A 26,424-nucleotide genomic window follows, 5' to 3' on the forward strand; every position below is an offset into this window, starting at 1 on the left:
AGCAAGACAGCTGCGACACCATTGGATAAAACGCAGTGAAGGGGGAAGAAACCCCACGTGGGGTTGGGCATCCTGAGCAACACGTGATAGGCTGATATCCTCGGGCGCAGACGTGTTGTAGCCTACCTAGTGCCGCTGATATGAAAGCTTGTAGATGCTTGAGGTCTCGTTAGAAATAGGTCGATCAATTCAAATCACTCAAAAGACATTCTACTATATAGATTAAGTGGTATTCACATTTTCGGTGCTCTTCTCTTCTTGAACCAGTCTCCACTCCCCGTGCCCTTCGCATAGTAACAAGACCACGCTTATTTATTTTCCTTTGCAGCGCTACCGTGTCCCTTAAAATGAGAGCGATGCACTTGGTGTGACCTCCCATTTTCAGAACTTAAACAATCTCAAGGTCAGATTCAATAGACCAGCCTTATCTGTTAATATGAGCAAGCACACGTTAGGCTATATTCTAGCCTACCTCGTTCTTTTACCACGATGCAAAGGCACACTAGACTATAAATGCTCTATTACTGCAGCCTGTTTTCTTGTTCACACTACCCACTTGAAACCGGCCTTATAAAGATATGCTTGTTGAGATAAAACACACGCCCCGTACTCAAAATCTGAAATGGTGAACCACCAATTGCAATGCACGGAAATATAAATTATCACCTTTGTTTTGAACAAGTTGTTGAATGCATTGTTGAATGTCAGTTCAGATCCAAAATGGCGAACAGGTGAGGTCACATACCATCATCCAATCGGAGCGTTGGAGTATCACAAACCCCACGTGGGTGCGTCGTCTTGTGATTGGCCAGTGTTGCTAAACTCCTTCGGAGAACCCAATTGGTTTGTGCAGGGCCCTCTTTCGGCAGTCGGGTCCTCGTGTCAGTGCACAGTCTGTGTGTGGTACAGCGAGCGGCGGAGAAACTGGGTAAACCCAACGCAAGCTATCGGTATATTTCACAACGACCGACATTTCCAAAAATTAACCCTTTTTGCGCAAAAATTAATCTTTGGACTCGCCAGGAGATTTGTGTACTCCCCTTGGATCTAATAAAGGTTTTCTTTGAAGTTATATGCGGTCAACAACTCGACCCGATCTCGGGGTTTCTGACGTCCGACCGGACGGAGAGACACTCTCCGCCTCACCAGGGCTTCGGAGGACTCGCAAGGGGCAACAAGAAGTCCATGAAAACAGCGGCTGGCGTTTTTTTCCTCCTGTCATTTTCTGGTGACGGTTACAAGTCAAGGATATTGAGCTTTCTGACTGGATACTAAATACTACCTGTGCAGAAGAGAGGGGAGGAATCATTCGAGACAAAGGTAAAAAGGGCGACATGAAGAGCCGCTAACAAGGCGGGTGGTGGTGGTGGTGTGGCTTTATGGCAGCCGACTTTGAAAGCAGCAGCTTCTTGTATTTCTGATCTTCCGGACCACCAAAACAACCCCCGTGTCCGCTTCTCTCTCCGTTTTAGAGAGACTACTCGTTAGATTTGCGCGAAAAAAAAGAAACAAAACACCACGTCGTCTCGGGCGCCATCAAAAGTATCAACTTTGGAATCGAGGCTATTTGATACATTTGGGATCAACGTTTGTTACAGTGTTGCCCTCGACAGGCACTATTTGTTTCACAGGTGCTAATTGGGGCAACGGACTTTTGTGGCAGAAAGGGCAACATTTTTGAGAGAAAAAAAAAATACAATCAAATGTTTACTCATTTCCAGGGAACTGCCGCCCTGATTAAGTTTATAAAGCCTTAATTCACAATTCCTTAAGCGATTAATGGTGCTTAGTCGTTTGCTGCATAAGTAATCTGGCTCATCAGCTCTGCCCCGTTTTCTGTTTGTTTAGGTACAAAGGATAGGCCGACAAGGACGAGGTGATATATCCCGTGATCGGGGTCGGAGTGTGCGCCTCATAGGCGAGAACAGGGCTTTGTCCGCCGCCATCCTGCGTGCACGGGGGAGGGGGTGGCGGTGATTTACCACACCTTCACAAGGATTACGGGAAAAGAGAAAACACTCCGAATTCCCCTGTGAAAAGGACTCGACATGTATCCACAAGGCCGGCATCCGGTAAGTAGCCCTCTTTGTCACTATTTGTAAATTGATGCAAACGCACCGCCTTTCAAAGTAGCCTAATTAGCTCGTCAGAGGCGAGCTGCTGATCCCCACCTTACTATTTATGGTCTGCATCGGTGCTGGCGAGGCGCTCCGCTCTGATAGCAAAGAAACTGGGAGAACTGTGTTTATTGGCAACAAGATCAGAGCGTTTGCTAGAAGTTATGAGAGCGGATCATCTCCTCCTGCTGTAAACTGGCCACATTTGGTGGGGCAGTGTAGTTGTATTCTTGCGGTGCTATATACCGGGTTAATTGTCCTTTTTTGCGCAGCACACAGACAAAATCTCCACCGCGGGCTATTTATCCCTCCCCCATCCTCATCATCCTCATCCTCTCCCTTCCTTCCTTGTAACATTACTTTGCGGACAGATGCAGTGACCCGCCTCTGTCATCACACACGCCGTTTGAGTGAAAGCGGCTGTTCCCACCGCCAGGCAGGGCTCTGGGGAAATCCGAGCCACCGACAAACCACTAGAAAAACAAACCGGTTTACACGGAAAGAGGGGGGAGCCATGAGATGAGAGTACATGGTGCGACGGCCTTATTTACACATGTGGTATCACTGATGTTATTTCCAACCTTGCATTTTCAGGCACCTCACCAGCCAGGGCAGCCTGGCTTCAAGTTCACCGTGGCGGAGTCGTGCGACAGGATCAAAGACGAATTTCAGTTCCTGCAGGCGCAGTACCACAGGTAATGACTACATCGAGCTGGCTTCCTGAAAAGAATAGGAAGAGGAAGCTACATCTGTTTTGTTCCATTTTGTAGCTTCATGCATTATTTATACAGAGAGACTTCTAAATTGTTTTGGTTGAGGCAAATGTACAAAAACGTGTATTGTGAAGTTTGAAGTTGTGACCTACAATAAACCTGTTTGGGTTAATATCTGTCAAGCCTTTTCATCAACTCGTTTAACGCGATCAGTTAAGTCTAATCAGATTTTCCTCTTTCTCTCCTGTTAAAGTCTCAAAGTGGAGTACGATAAACTGGCCAACGAAAAGACGGAGATGCAGCGTCACTATGTCATGGTAAGTGGAGTCATCCTGCAGCTGTGAATTTGATCTGAGGCCATCTCCTTCCTCTCAGAAAGCCTGAGGTGAACAACCACAGGTGGTGCGGCCCTGTCGTTTTGCAAAGGCCATGTTAGCATTTGTCCCTGCTCAATATTGTTGACTCCCCCCTGTGTTTTGATTGGATAAGAAAGGGCAGGCTTGGGGGTTGAAACTCCAGCAGGGGTCAAATGTTCAACAGTTGATTGTGGGGTGTGACCGCCCGCTCCCTCCCCTCTTCCCTGTGCCTCTGGGGTTCCTCTTTATGACTCCCCCTTCTTCTTCTTCACACACCCACCCCTCCGCCGTGACCCTAGAGGGGTTAATGAGTAGTCTGCTAGCTTTGTGCATGAAGGGGATTGTTTCAGAGTTTTTGTTTCTTTAAAAAAAAAACTCGCCCAAGGTGAGCCATATGGCCCTCCACAGACTTCTGATGTACACCCATTGCCTTCTTTGAGTTGGGCAGGATTTATGTCTCTTCATTCACCTGAGCAGATAATAGACAACTTATTGAAATGTTTGTTTTGTTGCTTGATGTGTATTAGCTGTAATTACAGTTTTACCTTTATATGTAAACCCAACCTTAGGGCTGAAACCTCCTCCAAGTGGCTTGAATTTTTTTTTGTCTGCTGCTGAGTTGTGGAGGGGTTAAATGTAAAACTGCCCCAACACTGCAATTAAAACATCTTACATTCAGTTCAAAGCTCCCCACTGATCACATGGAAACAAAGGAATCAGTGCCTCTGTGCTTACTGTTTTACTGCAACATCAATCCAACTCAAAGGTTCTTGTTAATGCAAGAAAAGCCACTGTGAGTGAGTGTGTGTGTGTATGTGAGTGTTTGTGTGTAGCGTGGGCAAGTCAATCTTTATCTGACAAGTGATGTAACTAAGAGCACGCTCTTAGTTTGTGTGTGTGCGTGCTTATCTTGTTTGCACATGGAAGGATTGACTTTAACCAAACGCAGCAGTACGTTTGTTAAATATTATTTTCTCTTCGAGGAACCAGAAGGTGGTGGGAGTAGCTGTAATAAATGGAAGCTGTGTGTTTGATAAACAAGACGGGCAAACTACAAGGCTTTAGTTTGTAGCTGTTGGTGGGTTTGCACACTGGCGGTCCAAAATAGATAATGTCTTCTTTTTTTTTTTTTTAATAAACTAATAGCTGTGTCGTTACTGGTCAGAGCCATATCTTTCCAGACAGTGTGGTGTCCAGAGATTAGAAATCATCACTTGAAATCAGTGGAATGGCCTGTGTGCTATGGTCACAAAGGGGCAAGTGCATAAATTTGTCGACCTGTTGAGCTGCAGTCTGTTTCCATAGCCACTTCTATGCTGTACCATATATTCAACCTTTGCAGCAGGTTTTCAAAATGGTGGGCGGTATTGAATGTGTACATGCTTTACAGTGTTAGTAATGATGTCAAACCACCTTGAATCTTCGAGAGAGTTGTCAACCTTTCAAGAAAGAAATGTTTATTACTAAATTGTGAAGTATCTCCATATAGTGAAATTCATAAGAGAGGGAGAAAAAGAAGAATGTCTCGCCTCAGTTCAGTGTACTGTCCTTGTTTCGGTGCACAAGTGAAGATGTGTTATTACCGAGGCATAGAACCCAAGAATATTGTGTTTTACATCATTAATGTGTGCAATCAGATTTCTGATGTATTGTTTTTTTCCCTTTTCTTTTGTTTTGCAGTACTATGAGATGTCCTATGGGCTCAACATTGAGATGCACAAACAGGTATGTAGCCATATCAGAGATGATCTGTCTAAAGTCAAAACAGTGTTCTTTTGTTTGAGTGAGGAATGCATACACACACATTCACACAAACACATTTTTGCACACACACACACACACACAACTGACCTTAGTTTATACCCGCATCCGTAAATGTCGTTAGGAGGCACACACACACTGACTTCCTGCAGCGAAAATGCTGACAGGCTAAACAACACGAAGGGCACGCTGCTTGATGGGGATGGTTTGATAAGATTAAAGTGAAGTATTTGGCAGACAGTCTGAGAGGATGTTTTTGTGTAGTTTGTCCTTCTATATGTGTGAAGAGTGTGTGTATATGTGTGCACTACTGTGTGTGTGTGTGTGTGTGTGTGTGCGCGCGCGTGCAAGCAACTACAGCAGAGTCCCGCTCAGTCTGCCTCCCCAGTGCCAGCCAGGCTAAAAGCTCATTAGTTCAGCTGCCACCCAGCACTGGGCATCAAGCTGCAGTGGAGGGACTTGACGAGGGATGAATAGGCTTGAAATATCAGCAGTCTCGTCCACACTGCCCAAGGAGCCGTTTCAATAGACTGGATGCATGGATGATAGAGCACCGGTTATGCTAAAAGCGTCTTTACCCCCATATACACTGGTGGGTTTTCACATCAGGTCTCCAACAGAGCTCCAGCGGATGTGGTTGTCTGTGTGTGTTTTTTTTTTTTTTTTTTTCTCTGCCTGTAAACCGGTAGAACTTGGCTTACACTTCAGCTTGGGCCTGCCAGTCCAAGAGTTTGGGCAGCAGGGCCATGTAGTGTTTGGACATTTAACTGAAAGGATCAGGAAGTGGCGATGTACCTTTGAGCAAGATACCGAATCTCTCCAAGCTCCAGTGACTCTCTTCTGAAACTGACTACGAGAGCAAGTGAACAAAAGTCTTTTCTCTTTGGAGGGCAGATATCAGGTTGCACCTGTTTACACTGCAGAACTTCTCCATTCAGATCTCATCAAAGCTAGATGTAAAAGACATATTTTCAGGACTCAGAATAATCTTTTATCCTATTGACCTTCAAAAGAAAAAGACGAGCTTATCCTCAAAATACTTTTGGAAAAACCTGTCTTTTATTTCTCTTCCCATAGATTTCTATTTTTCTTGCTTTTCTTTTATCTCGGCTTCCTGTATTTCCCTCAGCCTCTTTTGCCTTTTCCATTCTCCTTTTCTGCCTCCTCCCCTGTGCCCTTATGTCTCTTTATTGCTTCCCCCATCCCTGCCCCCCCTCCACCCGCCACCCCCCAACTGTCTGCTGTGAATGATGGCCCTTGTGTCATTAGCTGTGTGATATGATGTATGAGAATGGGTGTGTGTCAGGGAGGAGGAGAGAGCGATGTAGAGAGGTGGGGTGGAGGCTTCATGGCCCTCAGATCTAGAAGGTTAATGGCATCAGTGGGAGGGTGGCCCAGTTGGAACAGCCGCATACTGCACAATTCATCAGGCGTAGACATTTTGTGTAGGCACGTTGCATTTTTCCCCTCTCTCTCACTGTGTGTGTACGTATGTGTGTGCGTGGATGCTGAATCTGTGTGCTAACTAGGTGTGCGTCTGTTTATCAAAGAGCTGGCTGTCAGGCACTTATCACTAAAGGGAGGCTGAAGCGATGCCGGGTGGGGGTGGGTGGTGGTAGTTGTGGGGGAGTGGACGAAACATGGAAGAACGAGTGGAAAGGAGACTGGAGGGGAGGGCGGGGCCAGGGGGTAAATGGGTTAATCGACTGGTCTTCTGCTGTGCTTCTCCTTTGTTTATCAATAAGCTCGATGGAGTCGACGGAGGGCAGTGAATAATGCATGATTACCTCCATCTCCCTTTCTCTCTCTGTTCTCCCATCCCCGGTGAACGTGTGTTTGTGATGACATCAGCGAGAGGTAAACAGACAGCCTTTGGCTGTCGCCGTTATTGGAAGGAGGGGAGGGAGGGAGTGCTGGATTATTGGATGCAGGCAGGCATATTACTTCCCTTGTGTTGAAGATTTATTGTGTAGTGGAGAAAACATGGTAAACTCACTTTGTGCTGTTGTCTCTGGAGAGCTACAAAGCACGGTTGAAAAGCAGGAGGATGAGCACGCACATGCACATATAAAGACACGTATCTTTTACATTGTAACACCCGTTGTCTTTATACACACACACACCCACCCACACACCCACCCTCACACACACACACACACACACACACACACACACACACAGTAATTCAAGGTCTAATAGATACACAGCTTCCCCTACCCTACTGATGAGCTGAGTGGTTGCTAGCGAGGGGATCTGTGTGGCTGCCAGGGGGGTGATTTGTTTTGACAGCGTCTCTTATGATGGCAAAGAGTGCAGGGCGGAGGTAATCACCCTCGCTTGCTGTCAATAAGTGATTTTAATTAGCGCAGCTCATTAGGCTGCCTCAGCAACGTGCCCCGCTGACTCGTGGAGAGTGTGTGAGTGTGAGTGTGTGTGTGTGTGTGTGTAAATAGAGGTTACTCTGTTTGGAACAACCTCTGTTCTAACTCCATCTCTATTTGTCTCTCTTGTAATCTTAGTTCTTCTCTTCACATCCTGTCTATATTTTGATTTCCTCTCTCCTTTGGTAAATTGAGAAAAAAAACTTAATGGATAGGATGGCTGGCAAAAAATGTTATTTATTTACACAGTGTACTCAGAAGAAGTCAGTGACCAGTGGTGCATAAATAGATAACAATTTGACCCTCGCGTGCTTAACCATTACCGGTTTCTATCTCACTGCCATTTTTTTTTTTGCATTTGTACAGCCAGGCGGGATAATTGCACCTTGTACAGTTTTTGCACCTTATGCAGCCATTTTATGTGTGTATATCCATTTACTCCCCCCACTTGTTGATAACAAGGCTTTGTACTGTCCAGAGTGAGCAAAAAAAAGATAGAAAGTGGTTTATCAAGGAGACTCATGCCTGTTTCCTGGATGGAAGAAAAGGGAGGAGCAGAGGGAAGGCTTGTGCAAATGAATAATTTATACAGGATTCCAGGAATTGTTTGCCAAGGTGATGATGGCCGACTTGTCTGTAAGCCAAAACAAACTGACTAGGAGAACACACACACACAGACACACACATACACACTTGACGTTGGGGAGGGTTGACGAGGTCACAGGAGGCTTTGAGACATGCTTCATTATGATATCCAGGCAAAAATGCTGGTACAACAGTGCTGTACAATTAGCGCTTGGGTGAGTGTTTACTCAACCAGCTGATGACGGTTTTGCTGGATGTAGTGCTGAAGTGGCAAAATGGATTTTAATATGTATTTATGTCTTAAGAGAAGAATAAAGAATGTTGTCTACATGTTGCTTCTGAGCTTAATGAAACTGGATGTAATTTCGGAGATAATAGCCCATTTCCATGAGCGTGGCTCCAGATAAAGGTGTATTTAGTTCTGTGTGAACTGGGTCGAAATGGAGTTTGGTGTATGTGCAACATATTCTTGATACATTTTTAATGAACAAGACATCTCTTAGTGTCTTTTCCTTCCTCTGCGTAGCCGAGGAGATAATTCCCAAACAGCCATCTCTTTCTCTCCCCATCATATGCCACTTGTTTTCCTCGCCAATTGAATCCTCGTCAGAGACTTCTCCTCTCCACTCAGGGGCTAATGCCTGGAGCGACAAACAGCCAAATGGCTTTCAACGCACCATTGACAGAGGAACGCAATGGAGAGAGAGCCTCTCCAAGCACTGGCGCTGCTAGACAACCCTGAGTACCTGTAATTGTGGAGCTGCAGTGAAAAGCCTCTACCAGCTCAAGGGCTTCTGTTTTCAGTAGCTTTAAGTGACAATAAACTCTTATTTCCAGCGCCTGTCTCTGCTGCTAAAAGCACTCTGGGAAAATAGTGCCTCCAAAGGAAAGTGGAAGTCATTTAAGAGTGCTGTGAGTCATTGGATGTGATGTATTTTGGGTTTTTTTTCTGCCTTCAAAATAGCTGTCAAAATATCGTGTAAATAAGGCAGAGGTCCATTTACTGAACTTCTTTTCACCCTCCTCAACAAGTCTGAACTTGGATCTGTCAGAACAGCGTGGAATGACTCCATTTGAAAGGGAAGGATGAGATGTAGCTGATAAAACTCAAGCTGGTTACTTTGGTATAGGGGATTTATGTTCCCCGGCTTGACATATGAGTCATGATGTTTGGCTTAACATTCCCTTTAATTCTCGCTGAGACATGACAGGCAAAATATACGACGTTACGAATCAGCGTTACCAATAATTAGGCCGCAGAAGCAAAACAAAAAGGATGCGGAGGGAAGTCTGCTCCATTGTTTGATTTCCTGGCTCTCAATCAATCTTTTAACTCTGGGGTAAATTTTAATGGAAGCCAAGGATTTGGGAACGTTTAACCTTAAAAAACCCTGAACACAACCCAAAGACATTTCTGCTAGCCAAGCACCTGGTGCTCCAGTTTGCTGCGGAATGAATCTCAGAAAGGAATCAATGTCACTGTGTGTGTGTGTGTGTGTGTGTGTGTGTGTGTGTGTGTGTGTGTGCGCGTGTCAGCACAGCAGGCTTAACAATTCAATACAAACTGTTGATTGCATCTAACTTCCATGTTGTTTGTTTCAAATAATTGCTCTGGAGTGATGAGTACGTGCAGAAACGTCGGTGCCTGTCATTGTGAATTAGTTTATGGTGTAGGTGTTTCTGGTGCTGTAATAGGTGAGTGTATAGATGCACTGCTGTTTTCCTAGAAGGCTCATGTTGCTCCCCTTGCAGTCATTTCTAGAGGAGTGGTGTGATATTGAAACACTCTAATCCTTCTGTGTGTCATTGTATCTAGCCCCCGCTAATGATCATGGCTTATGAGTCTCCAAAGAGCTGCCTCCCCTGTCTCTCTCTCTCTTTCTGACCCCCCCAGTGCTGTCTGTCTGTCTCTGTGTCTCCGCGGCCCCCTCCCCCCACCGCCCCACTCCCTGTTATCCCTCATTAATTTCCCGTGCCGATCAGATCGACAGGCCGAAAATTCAATTTAATGACCTGCCTCTGTGCGCCTAATATGATTTTACAGGCTGTTCTGGTCAGGGGCCCCGGCCCAATTTACATAACGATCAACCACACCAGATAGCGTTGCCCCAGCAACAGAAGAGGGGGAAGATGAGAGATGTAGCAGGGAGGCAGGGCGCAGGGGAGAGTTGGAGAGATTAGTAGGGAGGGGTGCAGGAGAGAGAGAGAGAGAGAGGCTGGATGGAGAGAAAGAGAGAGCACAATGGGCCTAAGGTCAGACAGGGGGTTGGGAGATAATTCCTGATAGGCCAACAAAGGTCTCTCCCCTCGCCTCCTCTCTCCCCCTTTGCCTGTCTCTACCCGCCAAAATGACAAGAGTGACACCATAGTTGTGGTAAAGGCCAGTGGCACCTCCTCCTTTCCACCTTCCTCCTCCTGCTCTTTCCTCCCCTTGTTCACAGTCAAACAAGGTTAAGGGAGAAAATGAGTGGAATGTTCCCGTATTAAAAAAAAAAAAAAAAAAATGGCGGGAAAGAGCCCTTCACCCCATACACACCTGCTGAGCCATCCACCCCTAATCCCTCTGAATCAATTAGTTCACCTCCTCCTGCTCAGTCAAACTGCATTACCTTTGTGTCAAATCAGAGGTTTTCACTTCACCATTTGGGCCCCTGTTTCCCTCCCATTGCCATCTCTCCTTTATAGTCTTGCTACATTTGTGTCCCTCTCCTCCTCCTCCTCCTCCTCCTCTTCCTCCTCCTGTCTCTCTGCGGAAACTAGAGATTTTAAAAAGGAAATGGGTTTGGGCGGGATGTCTTGGGATATTCAAGTGCTGTGGGCGGGCGGCGCAGCAGCATATCCATTTGTCCAAACGCAGCACTGTAAAGTGCTCTCTGCAAGTCTAGCCCCACAGTATCATCTTACTCTCCCAGCTAATATTCCTTGGTCGATACCAGTGATGCCTCTGATAGATAGGGCCAGTGAGTTAACCTGTCTGCTTTATATCTCCAGCCTGCCCCACCCCCCTCTCTCCGAGCCGTAATTATGAAGTATGGCCCTCGTTACAGTCTCTCCAGCCAGATGGTATTAGCATATTTCAGCCTCATAATGAAATAAGGGCCCGGTCTAATGGAGGCAGGAGAGAGGGAGAACCAAATTTGTTCTAAGGCGGTCCCCATTAAGTTAAAAAATACATGGTCTTTCCAGATGGACTTGAGTGTGTGTATGTGTGTGTGTGTGCGTGCGTGCAGATGCCCCGTTTTGTTTTTATCTGTGTCCAAGTGGTCCAGCTACTTAATTCTAGAGGTGCCCTTGGTGTGGAGCATACCCAGAGAATATCATTCTAATATTTTCTCTCTTCTCATGCAGACTGAGATTGCCAAACGCCTCAATGCAATCCTGGCTCAGATCATGCCGTTCTTGTCACAAGAGGTGAGTGTGACCCAAGCTGGCAGTGGTTTTGAAGCTGAATTGGGCATGGGAGTAAGAGTGAGAATCATTTTATTCAAAGAGCACAATAAATGTACAGGAAATTGTCTTGGTGGCGGCGGTGCAGAGGAATATCAACAGCTAAATAGAAACCCAAGTACACACTGACACACAAGGGCATACGGAGATGACAGGGTCTACATATAGTGCAAGGCAAACGGTACATGCATACTGTACATAGCCTATCACTCTACAAATACACTCCCAGCATTCATGCTATGTGCCTTCATGCAAGATGTAGTGAGGAATGTACAGCATATTGGACCAGATTGTTCCGGTCCAAGTGGTGAGATTTACAGAGCATAGGCATTTTTCATTAGGCTGAAATGCCACACATATGTAGATCAACCTACAGCTCAAGGCAGGATGTGAGCTGTTTTTTTTTTTTTTTTTAATCTTTTGAAATTGTTAGATTACCTGTGGAAAAGAAAGTTAACCTTTGTGTTTTTGTGTTGCAGCATCAACAGCAGGTGGCCCAGGCTGTTGAGCGGGCTAAGCAGGTGACTATGACCGAGCTGAATGCCATCATCGGGGTACGTGGACTTCCCAATCTGCCTCTCACCGTGTGTATACCCCTCTTCTTCCTTCATTTGACCTCAGGCCAGGGGCAAACCTGCACACACAGACGGGGACTGGCACTCCAGTACAGACATTATGGGCCGTTCAGACAAGCTGCATTATGCCTATCGATCTATTTTACCTTAATGTGCCTCCGCTGAATTGTTCAGCAAAGGCTTGGCTCAGTCATTTAGTTTGACTGTTGCATGCTGATATTTGCCTGGGGAAGGGAGGCGGAATAGGGATTAAAAAAAAAAAATGTCTGAGAATTACTTGGTTAATTAATCTCCATACTCTTCCTCCTTTGTGTGGTATTTGAGTATTCTAACCTATGTATGCACTGGCAGCGGCACCACCCCTTCCCTTGTGCAGGCTTGCCCCTGTCTGCAGTTGTTTATTATGTGTGTGCGTGCGTGCGCGCGCGTGTGTGTGAGTGTTTTATTCACAGTGTTTGCAAATGCACTGTCAATATCATGTTCACCACTTTAATTTCTCTGATTATCTTGGTCACGATGACTTGTCAGCACTCAGTGTACAGTTCCTCACAGCAGCTCGGCCCCCACTATGTGATTTTTCTCCTCACAGGCGAGCAGCCAGTCTGGGAACATCTGATATAATGTTGGCAAGGCTATGATCACATCATGGTGTTTGTCTCAGATTTCACTTTGGCTGGACTTTAATTGGATAAGAAGTTCCAGCCAACAGGCTTGCCCCTACCTCTGACCCAATAGCAGCAGGAATTAGATCGGACAGGACACGCATCATGATTGCAGCTGAGATTAGACCAGCACAGACTTAGCGGATCCTTAACATTTGTAAGGTGCAGCGGCTGAAGGATTTAGGTCTGGTCTGCTATTTTATCCTTTCAGTGCACAGAAAGTGTATTCTCTTCTGATTGATAAAATTAGAACAGATTGAGAGCCGTTGAAGCAGTGCAAACTGCCATGGAGGAAGAGGGCACTTGAAAACCCCAACAGTTATTGACCTTTAATTACAGGCACCACCCCGAAGGCACAGTCACCTTTCCTCTCACAATCCACTCGATCACCAAATAGAGTTTTTAGAGATTTGGTTTCCCTCTCTCTGAGAACATCACCATCTGCTGTTATTTAAAAGCTAGAAGGCTAGCTGGTTTTTAATAGCTTGGACCCAGATGGATAAGTGACCCCTGTAGCAGAGGTTAGTCAGCGGTTAGCTAGTCCCAGTAGAAGGGTCGAGTCTAATGAGAGGCAGATATCGAAATTCGATTAAGGTAAATGAGTCAGGAGCACAACCCCCTGTTTTCAAGGTAATTACTTCCTCTGTCCTCTGCTTTCAACCAGCCGACCAGCTCATGAGACCGTCCACCGCAGGACTGACCCGTTCCTTCCATTATGAGAGGGCAGGGCCACCAGCTCGACAGCTTTACACACACCACATGCACACATGCACACACACACACACACACATGCACATACAGGAAAACAGTCTTTAATTAGTTGGATGAAGATATGGCAGGTGATCAATCTCCATGTTTCCCTTGTGTGAGTGAGGGAGTGGTGGTTGGCGGGTGTGTGTGGGGGGGGGGGGTGTCTTGTCATTAAAGTCCCAATGATATTTAGAGACCAACAGGCTCTAGCAGCTTGCTGCAGCAGATAGATTAGAAAATAGATTGATTGCACACATAGACACACACACACACACACATACACACAAGGCACCGGGGGCAGTAGATGTCAGCCTAATGTAAGACAATATAAAACTTTCCTAAATTCTTTCTAAAATTCTCTCTAAAATGACTGAAAGTGCTCTGAACTACAATTTCAGGAATATGTTTCAGCCAGAGGGCGTGCAAGATTGACTTTAATTTGGCAAGTGTCACTGGTGTTGTCTCATTTCCATAGCTGCACTCATTTCCATAGTTTCAGCGTAGCACAAGATTGTACGTTGATAATGGTTAACACGTCAGTTACAGCTGGTGTGTTGCTTATCTCTCACAGTAAATGTAAATGCTAATCTGCGGGACACAACGTGTAAAACATTACAATGCCTGGTTTTGTTTTTGCTGTCGCCCCTGTTCATTTGCTAACAACAATCTCCTCCCTGCCAGCTTTGCATATTTTATTTGGGTTTGCATTTGTTCATTTACTTTAGTGGGTCAAATTTGCATGTAGTTTGAATGTGTACCCCTTTCAGAATAGTCTAGGCTTGTCCACAGTGACACATAGCTTGGCTTTATAACATCTACTCATCCAACTACAAACAGTAAATATTTACCTACTGATGTTTCAGTTAATGCTGCAAGATGCTACGTACATGCACTTATTCTGGTTTTAATTAGGAAAAAAGCTGTGTCTGTATTGTTATTTGCTATGTTCACCCCCAGCATCCACACTGCTCCGGTGTATTCGATCACCTAAAAGACTTTTGGATACGCAGCTGGCTGCGTATTGGTTTGAAAACCCCGGGGCTTCGTAGTATAGTGTGGACAGGCGGATGCGGAGCTGTTTTAATATGACAATATTGAATAAGACTTTCAAAACAAAAATGCACTAATGTCGTCAGCCTTACCTTTAGCAAGCACTGGCTAATACATCTGGCCTAGCATTCCCATTCTTTTGTTTTTGTTTTTGTTTTGTCTTCGCCATAACCAGCAGCTCGCGAGCAAATGAATTGCACTAACCTCTGGCTTAATGTCTCCCTCTCCTATCTGTTTGACCCCACAGCAGCAGCCACATGCACTCTACCCAGGCTTCATGGTCAGTGTTCAGGGGGGGGGGTTAAAAAATACAGACAGTCTGTTGTCTGTGTGTGTTTGAATTGCTTTGCCGCCGCCATTACATGTGTTTTTGTGAAGGGAGATGACGCCTGTCAGGGACGAAGCATGGACTGGGTGCAGCTGGATTTTTGGCATCGTCTTCTTTGTCAGCCTTGTGTGAATCGTTTCAGATTTGATGAAAGAGCAGGCAGTATCGATCGAACCTAGATAGCAATTTGACAGTACTATATATCTTTATCTGACACCATCAGAGAACCTCACCCCAAACCCTTTTTATTGTGTCCCGGCCCCCAGTCCCAATACTTGAATCGATCAAGACTATTACCCGCTCAGAGTTCAGTCTGCTCTCCGTGGCGAACACTGCAGGAAATATGATAAGCTATAGAAGCGGCTGTGAAGAACTGGATACGTAGGTGACGTGGCGATCATTGCCAGACTTGTTAGCTAGTCTGCCAGCCAGTTTGTGCTGTTGGTGTTGATGCTTGTTCCACCTGACAGTGCTGTTCTGCGGGGAGCCAGCTTCGCCTAGTTAACTTTAATTGGCTGTTTCCTGTGGAAGTTGGCTGAGCCGGGGCGGCATTTACACATAATGAAAAAAGATAAGTGTGAAACGAAGCCAGCTCTTTATCCATGAATATTGAATTGGAAGCAATTTATTTTCCGAATTTTTTTCCGCTCCCCTCCCCGCTCGCCACAGCCCTCCCTTCCCTCATCTTTCCTTGCTCCTCTCCTCAGCCATGGTTCGCTAATGAGGCTTCTTGATAATGATCCCTGCACGCTTTTCCTCATTAGCCACACTCAATAGGGATGTTCCTGCCTCCATCCCTCGCTCACTCTCTCTTTCATACTCTTGTTATTTTCTGATTCTCTCGCTCTCCCTCTTTTTTTTTTTTTTTTTTGTTCTGGCTGCCTCTTTTTTTTCCTTTTGTTCACTTTGCCTTTTTCACAACAAATAGGCCGCTCAGCACACCAGTATAAAATCGATTAACAATACCGCCCCTCGGTTGCTTATATCCATTGTACGGTTCCAAGTCCAGCTCAACATAATGAGCTGACTGAATAATGGCTAGTTGTTCTTTTCTTTTAAGCACAAAGCTAAATAAACCCTTAAAGATGGCCAGCCCCTAGATATACCCTCGTCTGCTTTCTCCATTTTATATAATGAATGCATGGGTGAGGTTATTGAAGTTCTAGCTAGCAGGCAGAATAGCAATAGGATTTTTTTTTTTTTTTTTTTTTTTGGAGAGGCAGTTGATGGATGTGCTAAGTGTTATTTAACCTTGTTTTAAAGCACTTGCTTCCCTCTTGCCTGAGTGGCTATTTAACTCCTGTCCATCTACTCGGTCTCCTCCCTGCCTGTCTCATACAGGCGTCCACAGCCTCTTGGGAAGTGTGTGTGTGTGGGTGTGTAGGTGTGTGTAGGTGTGTGTGTGTGTGTGTATGTGTGTGTGCGCGCGTGCTCTCTGCTGTGTGTGCTAAACAGCATTTTGCTGGAGGAGTGGGCATGCCTGCTTGGCTTTGTGGAGTGTTGAAAGGTGTTGAAAGGTTTTATGTTTTCTAGTGTATCGATTTTTAACTCTATGCCTATCCCGGGTACAATTGAAGCCCAGTTGTTTGAGAGTGGGAGTGAGCAAAAAATGCTCTGATAGCCAGAGTGGGCATGTTGTTGAGTGACTGTCAACTATAGCAGTCTAGTTATCCCAGTTGCCTTACTAATTAATAATTGTTTCATGTCCATGGTATGTGACCTTTATGTGACAAGTGTGGTGTCTCTGCTGTAACACAGCAATACTGTAACATAATAATTAGAGTTGAATGAAGCTCTGAGGCAGTGATTAGCACATGTATGGACCTTTTTTTTACTTCCACCATTACATGAAAAAAAAAAAAAAGATTTAAAATGTATAGCTAATATTGTGTAGCTTGGGGTTGTCACTTTTCTGTAAGCTGCAATATTCAGAGTCAGCTCTGCCATGCACTCTAATTTTACTCAAATTTGAAATAACTGGATAACTAGTCAATGTTGTAATTCATTATATTGTGATGTGATATGTTGCCTCGTCATACATAATTTATTTCTCTTCATAAAAATGTTAATAAATAAAAATTGCACAGCAAATTTCTCAGGACAACAGCACATAACCAAGTGGTTAGAGTTTGGGGGAAAAAGTAACGATAATAAAGTTCTCACTGAGTATATGTTCATTTTGTTAATGAATCACACACATTTACTCAACTATTTGTTATCCATCACTTTCTACCAGATAATGTGCATGTATTTAAATACCAAATGAACAGAATCTTTTTCCCGGCCTGACAGTGAGCTTGCTCAACTATCTGGCAGCCAGTGCCAGCTTGCTTTTTATGCATAAACGGTTTGGCCTTGAGCTAAATGCGTCCTGAGCAGGCGCTAATGCAAGAGCCTGGGCATTCATGGTCTCACCTCACAGCCGACCCACTTGTCCTATGCCCTGTCCCCTGTCTCTCTATTCCTTTATAGCAGCAGCAGCTCCAAGCCCAGCACCTCTCTCATGCAGCCCACGGACCCCCTGTCCAGCTGCCCCCCCACCCATCAGGCCTTCAGCCCCCTGGTATCCCCCCTGTGACGGGTGCCGGCTCAGGCCTGTTGGCGCTGGGTGCCCTGGGCAGCCAGGCCCACCTGCCTGTCAAAGACGAGAAGAACCACCACGACCTGGAGCACAGAGGTGAGGAGCATAGCCTGCCACACACACTGCGCTCAGCGTTTTGGCACTGAGAGGTTGAATGTCTGGCAGTAGGTGGAGGCAGGGTCTGAGATTAGCTGTAATCTAAAAACTAAATTGCCTGCCAAGAAGAATTGTTATGGTCTAAGGTTGGGCGATATTTCAAAATTTTCCTATTGACCACAGTCACTCCATCAATTGTTGACTGCCAATGTACTCAGAGAGAAGGGCCTATTTTCAATGTATCATGGCCTGTCGTGGGTTATGAATTAATTAATGGTGCTCACCTTCAGTGACAGCAGTGTGTCCAGTAGAAACCACTGGTGAGCAGGTCAATATCTTGGTATTTGCACTGTGCTCATGGTTAGTGTGTTTGGCAGTTTTACACGTCTTACACACATTAATTCAAGTGCCCCATCAGTGTTTACAGGCACTGTCACCAACACCTGAGCGTGGTGGAAATTTCACAAGTTTTGCTTTCATTTCCACAGTCGACAGCGCCTTTGTTTCTGTTGTGGGAAATGATGCACACCATGCAAGATCTGTTGTGTACAGCCATTGAATCACACAACAGCTTCTTTTGCGCCATCACATGGGAAACCCCAAAGCTATTAAAAAAAATTTAATTCAGCTCACTGCTGACTACCGATATATTCTTCCTATCGCCCAACCCTATTGTGGCCCAAATACACATTTCTCATAGAAGATTTGACAGCTTTTCATGTGGTCTTCTTGCTTTTTGACCTTACCCCTACTATTTGTCCACATATGAATAATATCAAGTTTCTATTAACATTAGTCAGGTAACCTAATATTCAGTCAGACAGTCAATCAGAATCTCTGTTTTGTTGTAATTTGATTGGTTCATGTCAGAGAGAGTGTGTGCTGGTCAACAAAGACCAAGTGTGAGACCAGACGAAGACCCAAGACTGGGTTTAAGGAAGCCATTCAAATGTTTCAGTGTCAAGACATTGCTGGCCATTGTGGCACACAACCTTTAACGATTTATCCACCAAAGAAAAATAGCCTGAAATTTCAGCGGCAGGCAGTATATTATGACATTGTGACACTCTTGTTATAAGCTAATTATGCAGAGTTTTATGTATATGAGCACATTTTTCACTGAAGAACAATTTTATCTGTCTTATCTGATTAGATTGCTTGACTGGTGCTAACATCCATACTAATTTGTGTTTTGCTTTTCTCTCTCCTGGCCCGTCATCTTTTCACTCCCCCCTGGCGATTCCTCTGGTGAAAGAACGCGAGTCGAGCACGGTATGTTGATGCTCTGCTCTCCCGTCTCCTCTGTCTCTTGACTTTGCCTCTCTCTGGCTCACTCTGTTTGGTGATTAGGTGTACTTTACATAGACTTAAGTCTACTGCTCGATAGAAATCCATGCTCTCTGTGTAAGAACACACACATTTTTGTATTCGGGGGTATAAGCTGACTGAAATCAAATAATGAAGTCTGGCCAAATAAGCCAGTGCCATCTAATCCAGGTGGAAAATGACTCCAATCACTGGGCAGGGATTAGTAGTCAGCTACCTCCTTCAGTTTCAGCACAATTAAAAGCGACTTTGACTCTCTCCTCTCTTCTCCCCTCGCCACCTCCGAGGATTTACTGTTGCCTATGTCCAATACTTGATTCCTTTCATCTCATACACCTTTTCCACTTTTTTCTTTCCTTTGTACATCCTTTTTCTTTTCCTTCTCGTTTCCTTCCCTGGTTCCCTCTCTTTTACCCCTTCCTCCTCTTCCTCCTCCCTGCATCCCTCTCTCTCCTCTTCTCCCTTCTCATGTTAAAGTCCCTGTTTATTGGACTGGCTTAAATCTCTCAGCTAGCCGGGGCTCAACGCTCTGTTGGATCTGCTCGGCCAGATTGAGTTCCCATTGACTGGCTATCCTGAATGGGCCCACTCATGTCTGAAGGGAACCCAAACTCTCCCCCATCTCGCATAGTGATTAGCGCCTGCCAGTACTACCTCTAACCACCGCCCCCCTCTCCCAGTGCACACACACACACTCACACGCATAGTCTTCCTGTCCTGTTGTCTCAGGTCATCTGATATGAGAGTCGGAGGCGAGCACAGAGATATTGAGTGTAAGCATGCCTCAAAAGGTCACAGGCTCACATATACAGACAGAAGACGGTCAGATTGTAATGCTTCAGGAGATTTTTGTCTCAGTCAGACAGCATCTCTCCCCTTTTGCTTCACACCAAGGCCAGCCAAACTCTTTTTATATCGTATTTTCTCCACAAGTAGCCGGGCTTTAATGAGCCACAGTGGCAACACTGATTTCCATATTTTGACCTGAAATTCGGGGATGAGGGAATGGTGGAAAGCAGCAGGGCTGTCTGAAAGAGTCAGGAAAAGTCTGACTCTTTGTATGGTAGCCAAGGCAAGGGCACCCTGCCCTCTGAATGGAAGGGGGGTGGTGTTGGGATGGTGATAGACGGGGGTTGACGAAGGCATTGCCCAGCCAGTCTTTCTTTCTGCTCCTGCTCTCCACTTTCTTTCCCTCTGCTGAGGTCTTTTTTTCTTTTCTTACCTCCATTTTCAAGCTGCACTTTTTGTGCTGCCCTTCTCTCTCTCTTTCCAGAATTTGGAGTTTATCAGCAGGCAAGAAGACTGGCGTCTCTCTCCCACTCTCACCATATCTCTGTCCTCTGATGAAGGCAGGGATTTGTTGGGCTGGCTGACAGTGTGGGCTTGGCTCAAAAACCCTTCACTGGCCTTAAGGCTCCACGTCCCTCTACCCACCACCCTCCATTCTCTCCTTCCCCCCTGCCTGTCTGCCTGTTTGGCAGTGCCACCCCACCACACCAGTGCCCAGACTATAAAAACCCTGTTTGCAGCTTCTGAGAGGGTGCCAGCCTGTCCAGGCATGCCCACTAGTGGGGAGAACTCAGTGCCACACTGCTACGCTCTCATTGCGTGCCAAGTCCCTTTCCTGTTTTGCTCTCTCGTCTTTCTTCCTCTTTTTCCTCTTTCTCTCACTCTGCCTCTTTCATGCCCCTCTCCTCCGCTGGCACCATTTCATGCCCCCTCTTTGTGTCTTTTCACATGGTGCTCTTGTCCAAGTTCCCTCTACGGCCTCCCTTTCTTTCTCCCCCTTCCTCTCTTTTCTTCCGTCTGATTTTCATAGACTCTCTTGTCAGTCATTTTCTGCTGTTCACTCACCACCCTGCCCCATCACACACACACACACACACACACACAGCCAAACACACACACGCAAGCTGAAGCACTCGGTGTCCGGTGTTCATTAGCTGAGGCCTGACAGTTGCAGAGGGACTGACGCTGCTCACTTGGCTTTTCTTTGTTTGGGTTTGCATGCGCTTGCATGTCCATGGACAGACACAAGAGCAGACCAGGAAGCAGGTTGTGTTAACTTACATGCATGTTGTTTGGTTTTCATTGCTGCTGTTGCCTCATGCGTGTCTCTGAGCCAGTCATTCTGAGGCTCTGCAAGAGGATTAGATGTCAGGTTGTGTGTGTGTGTGTGTGTGTGTTGCTCCTACCACATACTCTACCTCTGTCTCTCTCTGCCTCTACTCTAGCTTTGCCCTACGCCTCACCTTGTTTGATGAGGTAATGGCGTTGTCATCCAATGCCATGTGTGCGTTTGTGTGCACGGATCCACGTCTGTGTGTGTGCCTCTGTGAGCTTCAGGGGTGATTTAGATCTCCCCGCAGTGGCTGTGTTTTGTGTGTATGTGTATTTGTGTTGCTGCATGTGTGTGTCTCTGTTCAAGCAAGGGTTTACTCAGCTGCCCCGTCTGTTTCCTCCTTGCTCCATTGCCTTGGCGGCAGCGGGGCTAAGCCTTCCCAGAATCCTCTCTGCTCCCCCTCCCTCCACCCCTCCTACCATCCAGCCCAATTCAGTCCAAGAGCATTGGGCGTTTAGCATTACAGTCAATATTGTCACTGCTTTGACCAAGGAACAGGATCTAAAGCCATGCCTAGACCTAAGCCCACCATTTGGTAGCCTCCCTGGCTTGTCTGGGTTCGGAGGGGTTGTCACTTGACTGCTTTAAAGCCCCAGAACATCCACTTGCCTGAAGGGCATATGTTGGCAGTGCAGTGTTTACTCTTTTTTTTCACTCGCTCATTCTCTGTGGTTAAAAGAATGCACAAGATGTTGAGTTTATTTATGTGCGGTTCTCATACAGTTAGTTACTTCCAAAGTCCAATGAAGTCAAGATGGAGCTGAATAGCATTCAGAATGCTGGCAGAGTTGACATCCTCACATGATGCGTGCTCAGGCTCCATAACTAACGCATAAATTAAGTAGTGGTTTGGTTTCAGACAATTTATTGATGTGTTTAAGAAGGCAATGCATGTGACAAAGATGGTGACCAAGTCTGAACTGATCCTGTTGATTGATGTCATCTGTTTGCACGCTGTTGACAGAATAACTCTGTGTCACCGTCGGACAGCCTGCGCGCCGCTAGCGAGAAGCACCGCGGCTCTTCGGATTACGGCCTCGACTCCAAGAAACGCAAAGTGGACGACAAAGACAGCATGAGTAGATATGTAAGTGCTGTTTTTTGCCTTAATGTTTCTTGTTCTTGCCTTGAAACGAAAGAATACATTTGAGAGCACCCAAACAAAACACATGTATAAAATTACCGTAGTGCTCTGTCATTTTGAATTTTTAACATCAGAAGGTGATAATTATGGGGAAAGTAAAATGTGGCAGTCACTTCCTTTGCTCATTGTGTTTTATTTCCCCCCCAGTGTTCACCATGTAATCTAAGCCTGCCATGTCTTTTTTTACAGGACAGTGACGGAGACAAGAGTGATGATTTGGTAGTGGACGTCTCCAATGAGGTAAGGCTGCATTTGATGTGAGTGGCTCAGCCACATTCCTCAGTGTGAACCTGCATAGCGACTAAACACAGTGCTCTTTGTCAGTCTTCTCTGCAAGCCTCAATACCTGTCACACCCTTGCCAAAAAGTCTGTAAAAATATTGCGTATGTGTGTACGTGTGTTTACCTACTGTTTTTCTCATGCAATTCGCTCTGAAACTAACACAAAAGATCCCAAGAGGGGAAGGTGGAGAGAGACAGGTGAATGGAAAGTGTGCGTGTGTGTGTGTGTGTGTGTGTGTGTGTGTGCGCATGAGTATATTTATCTGTGTTTGCACATGTGGCCCCAGTTTGTTTGACCTACATGTACATGCCAGTGGCTTTCCTGTAGTCTGTTTGCTCAGTGTCTCTCTCTCTCTCTCTCTCTCTCTCCCTCCCTCCCTCTCCCACTCACTCTTCTACGTCTGTAGGATCCAGCCACCCCTCGGGTGAGCCCCGCTCACTCCCCTCCGGAGAACGGCTTGGATAAGTCACGGGTACTGAAGAAGGATGCTGCCCCCAATAGCCCCGCCTCCGTTGCCTCATCAGGCAGCACACCCTCCTCCAAAGCCAAGGACCACGCCCATGTGAGTGTGAGTAAGCTCATGCAGCATCAATGCGTTAGTGAGAGCAAGACGAGGGATACGTTGATGGAAGGGTGAAGACAAACTGGAGAGAAGATGAAATGAGGAGGTAGTAATGGTGGTGAGAAGCAGAGAAGGATGAAGTGGCAGGCTAAAGGGGTATTTGTCAAGTGAAGTGGGTGTCTGTGTGTGAAGGACTAATACACAGGAGGCTTAGCAGTCGGCTGCTATGAGGGGCTTGTAAGGGTAGAGGGTGGGTGCACTCTGAGGAAATCAACTCCTGTGGCTCACTTCTCTCAATCTCCTTCATGGCTTAGCCAATAAATGGCCATTTATTCCTTGGTCCTATGATGTAAATAACAGAGACACATTCGCAAGAACTGTAGTCTCTACCACTCACTACCACTCTCACTCCAGCTCGACTAACTAGGCTAAAACAGTCATTTACTGGTGGTAATGTGTCAGTTTTACATAATACTGTGTCACTGAGGAATAGGGTAGGTTTATCCTGTTCCTCAGTGCGACATCCTACTTCACTCTATTCCTCATTAGTGTGTGTCAATGGGCTAAAACCAGTTTCCTCTTCCCAGGTTCTAGGAGAGAGATTAAAAATGAGAGAAGTGTTTGGGCCACCATCTTGGTTGTCTAGCCACTCTTAACAAGCTTGACTTCTAAGTAAAGGTTTATGTCTCCACCCTCGCCACACACACTCACTCTCACCATGGCTGTAATGAAGTGTCACTGTTAGATTGGATTACCTTGAGCCGTCCACTCAGATTGTCACTCTGGATTTCCCTGCCAGTGGTGGTATTTTTACTCCCTGGAGATTTTTTTCTTTACTCTAGCGTGCACTATTTAAGGACACTATTTCATATTCCCTCTGTGTGTGTGCGTGTCTGTGTGTCTGTGTGTATGTGTGTGAGAAAGAGAGAGAGTGAGAAAGCTTACAACTTTCACTAAGAAGATACACCGCAAAGTTTCACTAAAAGTTATAATATCCCTTTTTAAGAATGACAAGTCATCCACGCCTGGCCTGAAGTCCACGACACCCACCCCCAGGAACGAGGCCCCCACGCCCGGCACCAGCACCACTCCAGGACTACGGCCCCTAACGATGGGAAAACCGCCTGGCATGGAGGCACTGGGTACATATAAACCTGCATATGTGCTGTAGCATTGTGCTGTAAATCAGTGTCTCTTCAGGAGAAGCATTGGGCCTCCATCTTCCAGACTGGCTAGGATACAAATGACTTTCTCTCTCTCCTAGCTGCCCCTGCTCTGCGAACACCGCTGTCCATCGCAGGTTCCTACGCCACTCCGTTCGCCATGATGGGTCATCATGAGATGAACGGATCCCTAACCAGCCCAGGGGTTTATCCTGGTCTCATCTCACCACAGATGAGTGCTGCAGCTGCAGCTGCTTATGGACGCTCACCAATGGTAAGGCCATACCTCAAGTGTTTTATAGCCTCCATATAGGGTAGAAGTTTTAGATGCAGAACAAATTGTGTTTATCACATACAGCAAAGCTGGCACACAACTGAATAAACTAAGGCCCTCTTCCTCACAGACATAAACTCATATATTCCTCCCCATCAGTTTTCTACAACAAGCCCTTACCCACCATGGCTATAAGTTGTAAACCCTTTTGCAAAATGACTTGGAGACACTTAAGCATTTATACCCTATTTCCATAACTCAATGTGAATATTTCTGCTTTGCTTGCTTCAGCTTGTTGTATGTACATAATGAGAAAATACAAAGAAGGGCCAGCTCCTTTACTTTGATGTTAAGTAGTTAGTATTCTGAAGGGTTGAAAAAAAAATCCTTGCCCCCAAAATGCATCTCCACGTTTAAAATCTCTCAGGCTTTCATTAGCATTAGAAAGTGGGATGTTGTAGTCCTGTGTAAAGCTTCTCTTTATGCGATGAGACAGAATCTGTGCCTTTCAAGGGATTTGCCTAGAGACGATGGTATGAGGGTTCCTCTGGGCATAATGCAGATAAGGCGAAGCCCTAGTCTGCAATTTGAATGTTAGCTTAGCCTAATTTAGCTGAGCAGGCTATTAGTTGTTTGCTAACTTTTAGCTTGTCTTGATTGTGCAGGCAGGGTTTGATCCTCACCCTCACATGAGAGCTCCCGGCCTGCCAGCCAGCCTCACCTCCATCTCTGGTGGAAAACCGTAAGTATTTATTTTCCTTTTGTATTTAAAGCAGTTTAGATTATATACAGGTCACCTGCAATGATCATTATGATAATGTCAATTTGACTGAATATCATTTGTAACATTGTAAAACCATCGGTCAGCCCAGCCAACATTTGGCTATGACTTTTGCTGAAATTTTGCAGTCAATGTATACACCCTTGCCCCTTGGCGTTTGCAGGGCTTACTCCTTTCATGTGAGTGCTGATGGCCAGATGCAGCCCGTGCCCTTCCCTCCAGATGCATTGATAGGTCCAGGCATTCCACGCCATGCCCGCCAGATCAACACACTGAGCCATGGTGAGGTGGTGTGCGCCGTCACCATCAGCAACCCCACGCGCCACGTCTACACTGGTGGCAAGGGCTGCGTCAAGATCTGGGACATCAGCCAGCCAGGAAGCAAGAGTCCGGTTTCTCAACTTGACTGTCTGGTAACTACTTGTTTGTTGTTTTTGGCATGGCAAAAGCCAGCATGTCATATAAAGTCCAATGTAAATCAAGGAAATTGTATAGTTTTGTGGATGCTTCACATTGATACCAAAGCTTAATAACAGGGAAAAAAATGTAATGTAATACACTCAAGTTGGATGTGGTCCCTTCGATGAGTCTCTTCCTTTGCATTTCTTGAACATCAAATGTAGTCTGAATCCACACTCCCTACCACACTCATTTCCCCACCCATCTCCCAACAGACAAAGGAGATGTGAATAATTCAGCGAAGCGTCTCACTGCTGTTCTGAAATAATCCTTGCTGAGGGAAAAAAGCCTGCTGAGTAATGATGTTCTGATTGGCCAACCCTGTCTGCCATTTCCCAGCCCATTAGTTCCTCCCAACTGCCTCCCATTCCTCATTTTGATACTGTGACTCCACACCGTTCAACTCATATGCCCTCCAACCCCCTTAAAGTGCGGCCAGAGTGCAATTGGGTCTTATAAAGCCATCAGGGTGCTGTTTGAGTTCAACCGAGAGCTTCTACAGTCCTATCGATCTCTCAGTCTTCCTGCTCTCCTGGAGCCTGGCCAACAGCCGCAGCCCTACTCTCTCCCCTGCCTCTCTTGTTAAAGCTGACAACCACATCTTCACTCTAACACGAAAGAGAGGGAGCCGCACTCTAAAAAACTTCACTTGTCAACGAAAAGCTCTTCTAGTATATAAGAAGGGATGGGACTTATCTTCCTTAAGTTCACTCAAGGATTCACTAAAGCGTGCACACAAACTCTCTCTCTCTCTCTCTCTCTCTCTCTCTCTCTTGCTCCAGAGAATTATAAGTTTGAGAAAGAAATTTGCCAATTAAGATATTTTAGATGTTTACTAAGATATTTATTCCTACTAAATTACACCCATGCAACAAGATGACCGTGATGTTCCTATTATATGTCCACTC

General features: G+C 45.8%; 1 protein-coding gene across 18 annotated transcripts in view; it reads left to right on the forward strand.

Annotated features, from left to right (window-relative positions):
- The first annotated feature begins 886 nt into the window (after positions 1 to 886).
- tle3b (TLE family member 3, transcriptional corepressor b) overlaps positions 887 to 26,424 on the forward strand; it is a 32,259-nt gene continuing 6,721 nt past the window's right edge. Inside the window, exons 1-16 of one of the 18 annotated variants that reach the window (XM_030080363.1) lie at positions 887 to 1,320; positions 1,849 to 2,072; positions 2,712 to 2,812; positions 3,084 to 3,147; positions 4,867 to 4,911; positions 11,262 to 11,324; positions 11,840 to 11,944; positions 17,198 to 17,402; positions 18,613 to 18,674; positions 21,815 to 21,937; positions 22,184 to 22,234; positions 22,684 to 22,845; positions 23,846 to 23,981; positions 24,104 to 24,276; positions 24,942 to 25,018; positions 25,221 to 25,470. In XM_030080363.1, coding sequence (XP_029936223.1) covers positions 2,049 to 2,072; positions 2,712 to 2,812; positions 3,084 to 3,147; positions 4,867 to 4,911; positions 11,262 to 11,324; positions 11,840 to 11,944; positions 17,198 to 17,402; positions 18,613 to 18,674; positions 21,815 to 21,937; positions 22,184 to 22,234; positions 22,684 to 22,845; positions 23,846 to 23,981; positions 24,104 to 24,276; positions 24,942 to 25,018; positions 25,221 to 25,470 — 1,641 coding nt within the window. In that variant the 5' untranslated portion in view covers positions 887 to 1,320; positions 1,849 to 2,048. Of the gene's footprint in view, positions 1,321 to 1,848; positions 2,073 to 2,684; positions 2,813 to 3,083; positions 3,148 to 4,866; positions 4,912 to 11,261; positions 11,325 to 11,839; positions 11,945 to 17,197; positions 17,403 to 18,612; positions 18,675 to 21,814; positions 21,938 to 22,183; positions 22,235 to 22,683; positions 22,846 to 23,845; positions 23,982 to 24,103; positions 24,277 to 24,941; positions 25,019 to 25,220; positions 25,471 to 26,424 lie in introns of those variants that run through there. The other 17 variants (XM_030080485.1, XM_030080451.1, XM_030080391.1 and 14 more) reach the window with 17 other exon arrangements.

The sequence above is a fragment of the Myripristis murdjan genome, chromosome 3 (assembly GCF_902150065.1).
Source record: "Myripristis murdjan chromosome 3, fMyrMur1.1, whole genome shotgun sequence".
In the NCBI taxonomy this organism is placed as follows: Eukaryota; Metazoa; Chordata; class Actinopteri; order Holocentriformes; family Holocentridae; genus Myripristis; species Myripristis murdjan.